This window comes from Haliotis rufescens, unplaced genomic scaffold (genome assembly GCF_023055435.1).
Source record: "Haliotis rufescens isolate VD_foot unplaced genomic scaffold, xgHalRufe1.0.p SCAF_13, whole genome shotgun sequence".
Taxonomy (NCBI): domain Eukaryota; kingdom Metazoa; phylum Mollusca; class Gastropoda; order Lepetellida; family Haliotidae; genus Haliotis; species Haliotis rufescens.
This window is the reverse complement of record NW_025963813.1, coordinates 6959284-6974784: the sequence shown is the minus strand read 5'-3', so window position 1 is coordinate 6974784 and position 15501 is coordinate 6959284. Positions and strand designations below refer to the sequence as shown.

The window sequence follows — 15501 nt, the reverse complement described above, 5'->3', positions numbered from 1 at the left end:
AACGGATCTTTTTTATAATATCAGTGCTCATTTAATTCTCGGTTTTTTAAAAGAAATACTAATATTTGATAAATTTTGAATTGTTTTAGAATAGTTGGATATTTTTGTCAACTGAGATGTATGTAGGCAGTGCCACTGTGGGGGTTAAAGCAGTGTAAAATTATTGTCCCCTGACAGTGGCACGTGAGTCCATATATATTGAAGTAATTAATATCAACTAGTGTTTTAATTCCTTTATTGTGTTTTGTTTTTTAATATTGGTTAATATTTCATACAACCACTCGTGACCAAAGTGATGGCATAAATCCTGCTGGGAATCATGCAGGAAGCAAAAGCACTGTAAGTCCCCATGATCCCCAGTTAGGTGGTCTAGCTTTAGTCGCCAGTGCACTCTAGCCAGGTTTTACTTTCTAATAACTGTATTGAAAACGTCTTTGTTTTACTATTGCTCAGGTAAGTTTTATGTCTCCACTGTGATAATTACCTTACTGTTTTACTGTCCTTTGACGACAGAAATTTTAATATAATCAATTTGTTCTCATCGCGATATGGCTGCAATATTGCCGATGCGATGTAAAATTATAACTCACTCACTCACTCACAAAGCTGAAACGCAAGTAGTATTATTGTACCTTGTCTTCTGCCTCCGTGGTTCAGTGGATAGAAGTCTGTTCGGAGAGCGAAAGTTCGGTGGTTCGATCCCCTGACTGCGTCATACCAGTTGTACTTCTTGTTACCCTGCCTGACACTCGCCATTAAGAGGTTCGGAGCCCGGAAGGGACACAATTTTTATCAAGAGGTTTGTTGTGTATTATTGGCTGAAATTGTCCTGTGCACGTCTTGACATCGCCTTTATATGCAAAGGTTCATGTCCAGCATGTGACTGTTCTGTGGCGTTTCCTTGAATGCGCGTGAGAGAGTGTGTGAATGAGTGAGTAAATATATTGTGCTACACTCCAATATTTTAGCTATATTAGGGGGCACGGATGGCCCAGTTGTCAAAAGCGCCACGATTCGCTGTGCAGAGTTGCGTCCCGTGGGCACGCCAGAAACCTATGATTGTGGGTTCGAATCCCTGTTCGCCCCGATTATGTTTCTAGGTTAGTCAGCACCATACCCGTGCTCGTGGGTTTCACCGAAGAGGTAAACGTCTGAAACCTGCATCACTTCGGGCTTTCCTCCCACATTAAGCTGACACGCCGTGATATAACTGGAATACTGTTAAAAGCGGCGTTAAACCCAACTCTCTCTCTTAGCTATATTACACAGTGAATTATGGAACCTACACCAGGGAAACCATAGGCTGATGGTGGGATTCCGAGGAAGAGTAAGTCCGCAGTTTCCCCATGATTGTCATAAGAGTCGACTAAAGGGGGTCGGTGGTGAGACTCAGACACTTGATTATTGTCCATGCGCTCAGTCACTTATTTGTCTGACACACACTCGACTATTTACAGACGATTTGATATAGCTGAAATAGTTCTGACTGTGCCGTTAAACCATCCATCACGAAGTCATTCACGACAAAAGGACAGAACATATCGAAGTTCATTGCATCACTGCCTTTATTAATTAATCAACACTTGTTTCATTAACGACGACGTATCCCGCTGTGTGTCCTGAAACCAGAAGGAACAGGAACGATTACAAAGCAGCATGTACAACTATTACTTATGAGAATCATGTGCTCTTGAAACTGAGTGAGTGAGTAAGTGACATTTTACACCGCTTTCAGCAATGTTCAAGCAAAGTCACGGCGGTGGACACCAGAAATTGGCTTCACACATTGTACCCTTGTCGGGAATCGAACCCGGGTCTTCGGCGTGACGAGCGAAAGCTTCAACCACTAGGCTACCCGACCGCCCCTCTTGAAACTGAGTTCCAGTCGTGATCAGTTGAATAATTGAATGCCGTTATTTCAAAGTAAGTGTTCATTGGCGTTCATTAAGGGAGCTTTCATTAAATATTCTGGTCAATATACATGGAGAAAAGCAATTTTGCGGACCCATAGCTACATTATGTTTCAGGGCAGCCAGCAACTAAGTCCGGAGGACAAATGATTTTTTCCAGGATTTTCACGAACATTATTATTTTCTTCAATATTACTTGGTGTGTTCTGTTGACACTAAAACCCACCTGGTGTGCTATAGTTCTGTTGACAGTAAACATTTCTGATGTGCTACAGATCTGTTGACAGTAAACCTACCTGGTGTGCTATAGTTCTGTTGACAGTAAACCCACCTGATGTGCTACATCTCTATTGACAGTAAACCCACCTGGTGTGCTACACATCTGTTGACAGTAACCCACCTGGTGTGCTACACCTTCTATTGACAGTAAACCCACCTGGTGAGCTACGGTTCTGTTGACAGCAAACCCAACTGGTGTGCTACACATCTGTTGACAGTACACCCACCTGGTGTGATACAGTTCTGTTGACAGCAAACCCAACTGGTGTACTACACATCTGTTGACAGTAAACCCACCTGGTGTGTTATAGATCTGTTGACAGTAAACCCACCTGGTGTGTTATAGATCTGTTGACAGTAAACCCCCCTGGTGTGCTATAGTTCTGTTGACAGTAAACCCACATGTGTGCTACACATCTGTTGACAGTAACCCACCTGGTGTGCTACACCTTCTATTGACAGTAAACCCACCTGGTGAGCTACGGTTCTGTTGACAGCTAACCCAACTGGTGTGCTACACATCTGTTGACAATTAACCCACCTGGTGTGATACAGTTCTGTTGACAGCAAACCCAACTGGTGTACTACACATCTGTTGACAGTAAACCCACCTGGTGTGTTATAGATCTGTTGACAGTAAACCTACCTGGTGTGCTATAGTTCTGTTGACAGTAAACCCACCTGGTGTGCTACATCTCTATTGACAGTAAACCCACCTGGTGTGCTACACATATGTTGACAGTAACCCACCTGGTGTGCCACACCTTCTATTGACAGTAAACCCACCTTTTGTGCTACGGTTCTGTTGACAACAAACCCAACTGGTGTGCTACACATCTGTTGACAGTAAACCTACCTTGTGTGATACAGTTCTGTTGACAGTTAACCCACCTGGTGTGCTCCAGATCTGTTGACAGTAAACCCACATTGTGTGCTCCAGTTCTGTTGACAGTAAACTCACCTGGTGTGCTCGAGATCTGTTGACAGTAAACCCACCTGGTGTGCTACATCACTACTGACAGTAAACCCACCTGGTGTGCTCCAGTTCTGTTGACAGCAAACCCGCCTGGTGTGATACAGTTCTGTTGACAGTAAACCCACCTGGTGTGCTACATCTCTGTTGACAGTAAACCAACCTGGTGTGCTCCAGATCTGTTGACAGTAAACCTACCTGGTGTGTTATAGTTCTGTTGACAGTAAACCCACCTGGTGTGCTACATCTCTATTGACAGTAAACCAACTTTGTGTGTTATAGTTCTATTGACAGTAAACTCACCTTGTGTGCTCCAGATCTGTTGACAGTAATCCTACCTGGTATGATACATCTCTGTTGACAGTAAACCCACCTGGTGTGCTACATCTCTGTTGACAGTAAACCCGCCTGGTGTGATACAGTTCTGTTGACAGTAAACTCACCTTGTGTGCTCTAGATCTGTTGACAGTAAACCTACCTGGTGTGCTACATCTCTGTTGACAGTAAACCCACCTGGTGTGCTATAGTTCTGTTGACAGTAAACTCACCTTGTGTGCTCCAGATCTGTTGACAGTAAACCTATCTGGTATGCTACATCTCTGTTGACAGTAAACCCACCTGGTGTGCTACATCTCTGTTGACAGTAAACTCACCTGGTATGCTATAGTTCTGTTGACAGTAAACTCACCTGGTGTGCTACATCTCTATAGACAGTAAACCCACCTGGTGTGATGCAGTTCTGTAGACAGTTAACCCACCTGGTGTGCTACATCTCTATAGACAGTAAACCCACCTGGTGTGCTACATCTCTGTAGACAGTTAACTCACCTGGTGTGCTACATCTCTATAGACAGTTAACCCACCTGGTGTGATGCAGTTCTGTAGACAGTTAACCCACCTGGTGTGCTACATCTCTATAGACAGTAAACCCACCTGGTGTGCTACATCTCTGTTGACAGTAAACCCACCTGGTATGCTACATCTCTGTTGACAGTAAACCCACCTGGTGTGATACAGTTCTGTAGACAGTTAACTCACCTGGTATGTTACATCTCTGTAGACAGTTAACTCACCTGGTATGCTACATCTCTGTTGACAGTAAACCCACCTGGTGTGATGCAGTTCTGTAGACAGTTAACCCACCTGGTGTGCTACATCTCTGTTGACAGTTAACCCGCCTGGTGTGCTACATCTCTGTTGACAGTAAACCCACCTGGTGTGATACAGTTCTGTTGACAGTAACCCACCTGGTGTGATACATCTCTGTTGACAGTAAACCCACCTGGTATGCTACATCTCTGTTGACAGTAACCCACCTGGTATGCTCCAGTTCTGTTGACAGTAAACCCACCTGGTGTGCTACATCTCTATTGACAGTAAACCCACCTGGTGTGCCATAGTTCTGTTGACAGTAAACCCACCTGGTATGCTCCAGTTCTGTTGACTGTAAACCCACCTGGTGTGCTACATCTCTATTGACAGTAAACCCACCTGGTGTGCTACATCTCTGTTGACAGTAACCCACCTGGTATGCTCCAGTTCTGTTGACAGTAAACCCACCTGGTGTGCTACATCTCTATTGACAGTAAACCCACCTGGTGTGCCATAGTTCTGTTGACAGTAAACCCACCTGGTATGCTCCAGTTCTGTTGACTGTAAACCCACCTGGTGTGCTACATCTCTATTGACAGTAAACCCACCTGGTATGCTACACATCTTTTGACAGTAAACTCACCTTGTGTGCTACATCTCTATTGACAGTAAACCCACCTGGTATGCTCCATCTCTGTTGACAGTAAACCCACCTGGTATGCTACATCTCTGTTGACTGTAAACCCACCTGGTGTGCTCCAGTTCTGTTGACAGTAAACCCGCCTGGTGCGCTATAGTTCTGTTGACAGTAAACCAACCTGGTGTGCTCCAGTTCTGTTGACAGTAAACCCGCCTGGTGTGCTATAGTTCTGTTGACAGTAAACTCACCTTGTGTGCTCCAGATCTGTTGACAGTAAACCCACCTGGTATGCTACATCTCTGTTGACAGTAAACCTACCTGGTGTGCTATAGTTCTGTTGACAGTAAACTCACCTTGTGTGCTACATCTCTGTTGACAGTAAACCCGCCTGGTGTGCTACATCTCTGTTGACAGTAAACCCACCTGGTGTGCTACATCTCTTTTGACAGTAAACCCACCTGGTGTGCTACATCTCTGTTGACAGTAAACTCACCTGGTGTGCTACATCTCTGTTGACAGTAAACCCCCTGGTGTGCTACATCTCTGTTGACAGTAAACCCACCTGGTGTGCTACATCTCTGTTGACAGTAAACCCACCTGGTGTGATACAGTTCTGTTGACTGTAAACCCACCTGGTGTGATAAAGTTCTGTTGACTGTAAACCCACCTGGTGTGCTCCAGATCTGTTGACTGTAAACCCACCTGGTGTGCTACATCTCTGTTGACAGTAAACCCGCCTGGTGTGCTACATCTCTGTTGACAGTAAACCCGCCTGGTGTGATACAGTTCTGTTGACAGTAACCCACCTGGTGTGATACATCTCTGTTGACAGTAAACCCACTTGGTGTGCTACATCTCTGTTGACAGTAAACCCGACTGGTGTGATACAACCCTGTTGACAGTAAACCCACCTGGTGTGCTACATCTCTGTTGATAGTATACCCACCTGGTGTGATACAGTTCTGTTGACAGTAAACTCACCTTGTTTGCTCCAGATCTGTTGACAGTAAACCCACCTGGTGTGCTACATCTCTGTTGACAGTAAACCCACCTGGTGTGCTATAGTTCTGTTGACAGTAAACCTACCTGGTGTGCTACATCTCTGTTGACAGTAAACCCACCTGGTGTGCTACATCTCTGTTGACAGTAAACTCACCTGGTATGCTATAGTTCTGTTGACAGTAAACTCACCTGGTGTGCTACATCTCTATAGACAGTAAACCCACCTGGTGTGATGCAGTTCTGTAGACAGTTAACCCACCTGGTGTGCTACATCTCTATAGACAGTAAACCCACCTGGTGTGCTACATCTCTGTTGACAGTTAACTCACCTGGTGTGCTACATCTCTATAGACAGTTAACCCACCTGGTGTGATGCAGTTCTGTAGACAGTTAACCCACCTTGTGTGCTACATCTCTATACACAGTAAACCCACCTGGTGTGCTACATCTCTGTTGACAGTAAACCCACCTGGTGTGATACAGTTCTGTAGACAGTTAACTCACCTGGTATGCTACATCTCTGTTGACAGTAAACCCACCTGGTGTGATACAGTTCTGTAGACAGTTAACTCACCTGGTATGCTACATCTCTGTAGACAGTTAACTCACCTGGTATGCTACATCTCTGTTGACAGTAAACCCACCTGGTGTGATGCAGTTCTGTAGACAGTTAACCCACCTGGTGTGCTACATCTCTGTTGACAGTTAACCCGCCTGGTGTGCTACAATGTACATCTCTGTTGACAGTAAACCCACCTGGTGTGATACAGTTCTGTTGACAGTAACCCACCTGGTGTGATACATCTCTGTTGACAGTAAACCCACCTGGTATGCTACATCTCTGTTGACAGTAACCCACCTGGTATGCTCCAGTTCTGTTGACTGTAAACCCACCTGGTGTGCTACATCTCTATTGACAGTAAACCCACCTGGTGTGCCATAGTTCTGTTGACAGTAAACCCACCTGGTATGCTCCAGTTCTGTTGACTGTAAACCCACCTGGTGTGCTACATCTCTATTGACAGTAAACCCACCTGGTGTGCTACATCTCTGTTGACAGTAAACCCACCTGGTATGCTCCAGTTCTGTTGACAGTAAACCCACCTGGTGTGCTACATCTCTATTGACAGTAAACCCACCTGGTGTGCCATAGTTCTGTTGACAGTAAACCCACCTGGTATGCTCCAGTTCTGTTGACTGTAAACCCACCTGGTGTGCTACATCTCTATTGACAGTAAACCCACCTGGTATGCTACACATCTTTTGACAGTAAACTCACCCTATGTGCTACATCTCTATTGACAGTAAACCCACCTGGTATGCTCCATCTCTGTTGACAGTAAACCCACCTGGTATGCTACATCTCTGTTGACTGTAAACCCACCTGGTGTGCTCCAGTTCTGTTGACAGTAAACCCGCCTGGTGTGCTATAGTTCTGTTGACAGTAAACCCACCTGGTGTGCTCCAGTTCTGTTGACAGTAAACCCGCCTGGTGTGCTATAGTTCTGTTGACAGTAAACTCACCTTGTGTGCTCCAGATCTGTTGACAGTAAACCCACCTTGTATGCTACATCTCTGTTGACAGTAAACCTACCTGGTGTGCTATAGTTCTGTTGACAGTAAACTCACCTTGTGTGCTCCAGATCTGTTGACAGTAAACCCACCTGGTGTGCGCCAGTTCTGTTGACTGTAAACCCACCTGGTGTGCTACATCTCTGTTGACAGTAAACCCGCCTGGTGTGCTACATCTCTGTTGACAGTAAACCCACCTGGTGTGCTACATCTCTTTTGACAGTAAACCCACCTGGTGTGCTACATCTCTGTTGACAGTAAACTCACCTGGTGTGCTACATCTCTGTTGACAGTAAACCCCCTGGTGTGCTACATCTCTGTTGACAGTAAACCCACCTGGTGTGCTACATCTCTGTTGACAGTAAACCCACCTGGTGTGCTACATCTCTGTTGACAGTAAACCCACCTGGTGTGATACAGTTCTGTTGACAGTAACCCACCTGGTGTGATACATCTCTATTGACAGTAAACCCACCTGGTGTGCTACATCTCTGTTGACAGTAAACCCGCCTGGTGTGATACAACCCTGTTGACAGTAAACCCACCTGGTGTGCTACATCTCTGTTGATAGTATACCCACCTGGTGTGATACAGTTCTGTTGACAGTAAACTCACCTTGTTTGCTCCAGATCTGTTGACAGTAAACCCACCTGGTGTGCTACATCTCTGTTGACAGTAAACCCACCTGGTGTGATACAGTTCTGTTGACTGTAAACCCACCTGGTATGCTACATCTCTGTTGACTGTAAACCACCTGGTGTGCTACATCTCTGTTGACAGTAAACCCACCTGGTGTGATACAGTTCTGTTGACTGTAAACCCACCTGGTGTGCTCCAGATCTGTTGACTGTAAACCCACCTGGTGTGCTACATCTCTGTTGACAGTAAACCCGCCTGGTGTGCTACATCTCTGTTGACAGTAAACCCACCTGGTGTGATACAGTTCTGTTGACAGTAACCCACCTGGTGTGATACATCTCTGTTGACAGTAAACCCACCTGGTGTGCTACATCTCTGTTGACAGTAAACCCGCCTGGTGTGATACAACCCTGTTGACAGTAAACCCACCTGGTGTGCTACATCTCTGTTGATAGTATACCCACCTGGTGTGATACAGTTCTGTTGACAGTAAACTCACCTTGTTTGCTCCAGATCTGTTGACAGTAAACCCACCTGGTGTGCTACATCTCTGTTGACAGTAAACCCACCTGGTGTGCTATAGTTCTGTTGACAGTAAACTCACCTTGTGTGCTCCAGATCTGTTGACAATAAACCCACCTGGCGTGCTACATCTCTGTTGACAGTAAACCCACCTGGTGTGCTACAGATCTGTTGACAGTAAACACACCTGGTGTGCGCCAGTTCTGTTGACAGTAAACTCACCTTGTGTGCTACATCTCTATTGACAGTAAACTCACCTTGTGTGCTACATCTCTATTGACAGTAACCCACCTGGTGTGCTACAGATCTGTTGACAGTAAACCTACCTGATAAGTAGCATTCCGCCATCAACCTTTAAATGTACTTCTCATTCCAGCCAAATCAGTTGCTGCTTTCTGTTTAAAATCTGAAACAGTAAGTAAATAAGAGTCCACAAAACGAAAGCGGCTATATCATAAGCACTATCAAATTGTCATGACATCAGAAACATAACGTCCATGTTATACATGCGAGAGGTCAGGTACTTGATACTGACTGAACAGATCTAGACCAACATTTCGCATGATTACAATGACTCCAAGACAATGACTTTAAATACAATGAAGCAAATTGACCCGTTGGTTTCACTAAGTGTTACGCATCGCGAATATATCACGGGTTTGAATACACTACGCGCCTCCATAACTGTGAATAAGAGACGGTTGCTATTTTTACCACCGAATCAAGCCAAGGGCTGGTTCCAGCGAGAGGGAGACAAGCAATACCTCAAACCAATCAATGCTCGGGTTACATCGGCAATATTCCTTGTGCAAAACATGCCATCACCTTGGGGCCATCTGCTCCACATTAGGCTTCATTCGCACAAGGATCATGTGGAGAATATGACTCATTTGAATTCCATGTGCTGCATACGTCATTTCATGACCTGACCAGAAATAGACACGCACCACTATTTCACGGCATTGTGGCTACATGTATTCACAAGAGACTGGGGAACGTCGTGTTTGCAAATAGAAAACGTCAAAGCCAGAGAATAACCAGTCTCGGTTATCCGTTCAAACCGATTCCATAGAGCGTATTCCCACAATCATTCCAAATCTTTACTAAAAGCAGAATCCATTGTTCAATTGTGACTATGTCTTGAGGATGTGTTTTTGAAACACTATCAAATAATGATGATACCTGGTGTTTCCGCAAAGGTGAGCGTGTCCAGCCTCACCGATGGCACCTCTCACAATTACATGCAAAGGCAAGTCAAATGTTATCTCTGTTTGCATATCATTCTCAGGAACGTAACTCGATAGTGCCGCTTCGTTGTTCTACAAGGTACTTTTCCGTTTGTTTCACCTAAAACGGTATATCTAGCCATGTACATGTATTTTCTTCTGCATTTGTTACTTCACAGCCATGTATTTGGCTTGAGGAGATATCTCCTACAATCTCTCATCTCTGTTCATAGAGATTCAATACAAAAAATGCATTTACAATTGTATCTCGATGTTTTTTTTAGCTTTTATAATTTACATTTCAGTGCATCAATTTTCATCAATGCATTGGAAATGTGATCCCTTGTAGAATATTCCTTTCTAAAGATATGAGAAAAAATGGGGGGCACGGGTGGCCCAGTCGTCTTAGGCGCCGCGATTCGCTGTGCAGAGTTGCGTCCCGTGGGCACGCCAGAAACCTAAGATTGTGGGTTCGAATCCCGGTTCGCCCCGATTATGTTTCTAGGTTTGTCAGCACCATACCCGTGCTCGCGGGTTTCACCGAAGAGGTAAACGTCTGAGACCTGCATCACTTCGGGCTTTCCTCCCACATTAAGCTGACACGCCGTGATATAACTGGAATACTGTTAAAAGTTGCGTTAAACCAAACTCACTCACTCATATAAAAATTGACTTGCACTTTGTTTCGGAGTGTTCTCGATATATTTAACAGCAAAACAGAAAGAAACCTATTCCTTCATAAGCGCTTTTATGTTTCAGTTCCGTCAAAGATCACACTTCTTGTTGTCTCAAGTCAAAGAGCCTCTGAAAAGGACGTTGTTCGTTCTCCCACCCTTACTGTTGCCTAACAATATGCTGTTTGGTCACAGATTGTCGCTAACGTCATATTCAGTCCCGATCCGCAACAGATCGTTCAAGATCTTTCTACTTTCCCCGATCGGACGCCAAATCTCTGTAGATCATCATCATCATCATCATCATCATCGCTGACCGTGTCTCGGGGTGGTTTTATGGGAACGAGGCCAAAGAGTTCAGTCAAGCACATTATTCATAAGTACTTTATGGCGAATACATCAAACCTGAATGAATCAAGGTCAAGGTCGACGTGAGGACGATCGTTTATGATTAATAACCGATTAATGTGAGTTATGCATAAGCCTTATAGCTAATGAAAACGTTTAAACACATTGTGCAACGTTAGTAACTCACCACTAAATTTTTTCTTCATCAATGCCATTCTTTTGTGGTGCCTTTCCTTCATCGCTGGAACATACATATTGAATGAAAATTAGTGGACTGCTCGAAGCAGCACTCACTTACATCAGTGCGCAGTCAGCAATATTTCGGCTATACCCTAGGCCTGTTGATAAAGTTCATGTACATGCAGGTAATTGGGCCACTTGTCTGTATTACAGATATGTATGTCAGTAGAGATTGATGATATACAATACTTAAGTAACACAAAAATATCGTGCACGCTTTTTCAGCCCAAAGAAAATAAATTTAAAAAGACGATTTACGTGAAGACCCGGATTAGGATTGGTCTTCAGCAACTCATGCCTGTAGTAAGGGGCGACTAACGGGATCGGATGGTCAGGCTCGTTAAGTTGGTTGATGCATGTCAATCACTGTATTGTCAACGTCAGGGAATAACTAGTCTCGACTATCCGCCGAAACAGATTCCAATGGGCGTAAAATGCAAAATAGCGGTGAAAATTATATGAATGGATCACTGAAAGCTGATGAAGTACCGGCGATGTACCAATATGAATCCGGACTATCTGAATGACGAGTAACTGTTCTGCCAAGAAGGCCACCCAATCAACTTGGTTCAGAGATTATAAAAGTACCCTGACATTTCTTCTTTGGAGATCTTTTCACTGATTTCCCCTTGTCTTTTTCCTCGCCCAAATCCAACACCTCTTCATCAATCTTACTAGCTTCCGTGTCCTCAGCAGATCCGTAGTCACCGTCGTCATACTCCAAATCTGAATAGATATAATTGGAATCGCCACTTAAACCTTTTTATATGCTAGTAGTATTCAAATCGTCATCTCAATATCAAATATGAAATGACTGAGTGACTGATTCTTTATAGTCGGCGCTACTCCAGCTGTAAGTCATAAAAAACAAGTGGATGACAGCTGGAGCAAAGATCCATGCCCCCGGGGTAAAAGTACGCATTAAAAGTTGAAATTAAAGTGTCAAATGTTCTTAAAGTGAAACACAACACTAGTCTCTGAGTAAATGGAATCACAAGTCAGTATCTAGTGGGTCCGCCATTTGCCTGTCAATCACTGTATTGTCAACGTCAGGGAATAACTAGTCTCGACTATCCACCGAAACAGATTCCAATGGGCGTAAAATGCAAAATAGCGGTGAAAATTATATGAATGGATCACTGAAAGCTGATGAAGTACCGGCGATGTACCAATATGAATCCGGACTATCTGAATGACGAGTAACTGTTCTGCCAAGAAGGCCACCCAATCAACTTGGTCCAAAGATTATAAACGTACCCTGAAATATCTTCTTTGGAGATCTTTTCACTGATTTCCCCTTGTCTTTTTCCTCGCCCAAATCCTCTTCATCAACCTTACCAGCTTCCATGTCCTCAGCAGATCCGTAGTCACCATCGTCATACTCCAAATCTGAATAGATAAAATTGGAATCGCCACTTAAACCTTTTTATATGATAGAAGTATTCAAATCGTCGTCTCAAAATCAAATATGAAATGACTGAGTGACTTATGCTTTATAGTCGGCGCTACTCCAGCTGTAAGTCATAAAAAACAAGTGGATGACAGCTGGAGCAAAGACCCATGCCCCCGGGGTAAAAGGACGCATTATGAGACAAGTTAATCATAGACATATTCTGAACTTCAGAACCGCCACTGGGAAAACAAGATAACAAAACTGTAGTGATGTATTTTCTTTCATCACATCTCAGTATTGTTGCCTTTTCACTTCATGTCCCTGATCAATCGGTTAAAAGTCAATGAATGTATGGTAGGAAAACATTAAACATTACATTCCTGTGTTAATAAACTTTTAATTGAAATCCTGCCATGTAAATTCATATTACGTCAACGCCAGAGAGCAAACAGATATTTTAAGGCGTGAAAGGCAACATAGTAATGACAATTATATGAATGGATCACTTGAAATAGGGATGACACCAGGTGCCAACAAAGAGAGAAAGAAAGTCCCGCTCTACTTGTAGCACCCTCCACTCATAATTCTCCTTGACAAGAGTAAGTGGTAGTGACTAGGAGGTGGGAAGACTCCATGTAAAAGTGAACATTCGCGCATCGCGGATCATGTTGACAAAAAACAAATATCCATGTATTTGATGGATTAAAAATGTAAGTACCACAACAACGCTGGACAAGATAAAGCGTTCATTATGATTTCCTTAGTTATTGGTGGCCAGTGTTTACTTCCGGTGGAGAAAAACAGCGAGATTAGGTGAGGTGAAATGGTGTTCAAGGCTATTGCGCTTACATAGCGACGTGCATGCACGTGTGTGCATGTGGCTGATTGTACTTGTCCGGACTAATGCTTGTATTATAGCATGCTGAGTTACCATACCGCAGTTTAACATGAATACCCCACTCAGATACAGAATACTGACAGTCCTTGTTATATCCCCTTAATGCCCCGCGCCAGGCAGGGTAATTACAAGTAACGTCTTTTAACGTCTTTTGGTTTGATGCAACCGGAGCTCGAACCACAGACCTTCCACTCTCCAGGGAGGCGCCCTATCCACTAGAACACGGAGGCGGTGACAGCAAGATTGCATTTATTGGGCAAAGTATCCCTTCTAGTGTACGCTAGAGGAAACAAACACAACTTTGCTTCTTTAACAAGATCACAAGAAAGGGTCTTACCATTTTCATCAGACCTTCTGTGTATTAGACCTAAAAAGGATGAAATGTTCTGACATGTTTGAGAGCATACTTTCTTAATTCTACAGAATACTGAATCATTTCGACTGTATATTTGCATGACAAAATTGTGACTACATTGAAATAGTATCAGTTACAGACTCTCGTACGGCATCCTGAGAACGTTATATACACACATGCACACACATTGTATCAGATACTGTAAAGTGTTGCATTAAACTCCAACTTCTTTACTATGAAAATACACTGAACCGCAATCATCACCATGGATAGATATATGAGAAACCTTATTTGTCCAAACACTGTTAACATACATTGAGAAATATTTAAAAGGTGAAACTTGGCAAAACTGATCATCAAAGTTGAAATTAAAGTGTCAAATGTTCTTAAAGTGAAACACAACACTAGTCTCTGAGTAAATGGAATCACAAGTCAGTATCTAGTGGGTCCGCCATTTGCATTGATGACTGCCGTGGAACGTCGATACATGGAATGGATGAGGCGGTTGATAAAGGCCAAAGGCACTTGAGCCCACACTCAGGAACGCCTAACGCAGTTCAGCTGCAGTTGTCGGCTTTGGTCGGACGTCATTCAGCCATCTTTGAATCTCGTCCCACAGGCGCCCCTATTGGATTTAAATTGGGACTGAGGGCAGGCCACTGCATGGTTCTGATGCCATTCCGCTGTTGGGAAGCCTTTTGTTGCTCTCGCAGTGTGGGCACGGGCGTTATCATGCTGAAATTCGTGGTTGCAGCGACGTGCCAAATGAGGTATGGCGTATGGACTCAAGATTTGATCAATGTACCGAGCTGTGACACCATTGCCTTTCCCAGGACCGATGTTCTGGAAGACCACAGGGCCGACCCTCTGTGCAAGACCAATGATGCTTGGACCACCCCACGAGTCTCTCTCACAAACACAAGCATCCGAACAATGTTATCCACGGCGTCGCCAGACTCTCTCTCTCTCTCTCTCTCTCTCTCTCTCTCTCTCTCTCTCTCTCTCTCTGTCATCTGCTTTGAGATACAGTAACGGTCCTCGTCTGAGAAGATGACTCTTCTCCACTGCTGTTGGCGTCAATGCTGGTGCTGTGTTGCCCATTGAAGACGGTCCCGGCGATGACGTTGTGTCAGAATTGGTCCTCGGTGTGGCCTGTGACAGTGGAGGTGTCTGCTCGTCAATCGTCGACTCACGGTGTCCGCACTAATGCGTCGCTGATGTGTCCCCCGCAGGAGTAACAAAGCGATCTTGAAGATGCTGTCGCACTGTCTGAAGATCCTGACGACGGGTGGTGACCCTTGGTCTTCCACTACGTGGTCGGTCGTCTGTAGTGTTGGGGGTCTGGTTCCGTTGCTGGAGCCTGTATATGGTCCTAACGTGGACTTGCATTGGCTACTTGCCGGGCGGTTTGTCCAGGTTGCAGTCGTCCAAGGGCTTGGTGTCGCTGATTTCTTGTCAATCTTGGCATGTGGTAGTAATTCAATAACGAATGAATGTTATCCGATTTGGGTGGATTTTTAAAGGGCAAGAAATGGGGGAACGCATGTGCATTTCAGTTTGCACGGAACTCGTTGCCGTTGCCGTCATGCGTTTGGGCGATCGGTTTTATTGTCATCTGCTTTGGGGGGTTTTATCATCAATTTTCATTTTTCCGAAAAAGGTAATGTTATGTTTTAGAAACTGTGACAAAAATTTCCCAGAAATTTAAATGACAACTTTTCATGCAATGTTACTTGGG

General features: G+C 44.3%; 1 protein-coding gene across 6 annotated transcripts in view; it reads right to left on the bottom strand.

Annotated features, from left to right (window-relative positions):
• Positions 1-1550: 1550 nt before the first annotated feature.
• LOC124119756 (myosin-4-like) overlaps positions 1551-15501 on the bottom strand; it is a 39139-nt gene continuing 25188 nt past the window's right edge. For 3 of the 6 annotated variants that reach the window (XM_048394747.1, XM_048394745.1, XM_046482390.2), the window contains 6 exons: positions 13746-13775; positions 12375-12506; positions 11706-11843; positions 11065-11118; positions 8956-9035; positions 1551-1619 (listed from right to left, as the gene is read on the bottom strand). In XM_048394747.1, the coding sequence (XP_048250704.1) occupies positions 8977-9035; positions 11065-11118; positions 11706-11843; positions 12375-12506; positions 13746-13775 (413 nt within the window). In that variant the 3' untranslated portion in view covers positions 1551-1619; positions 8956-8976. The remainder of the gene's footprint in view (positions 1620-8955; positions 9036-11064; positions 11119-11705; positions 11844-12374; positions 12507-13745; positions 13776-15501) is intronic. The other 3 variants (XM_048394746.1, XM_048394749.1, XM_048394748.1) reach the window with 3 other exon arrangements.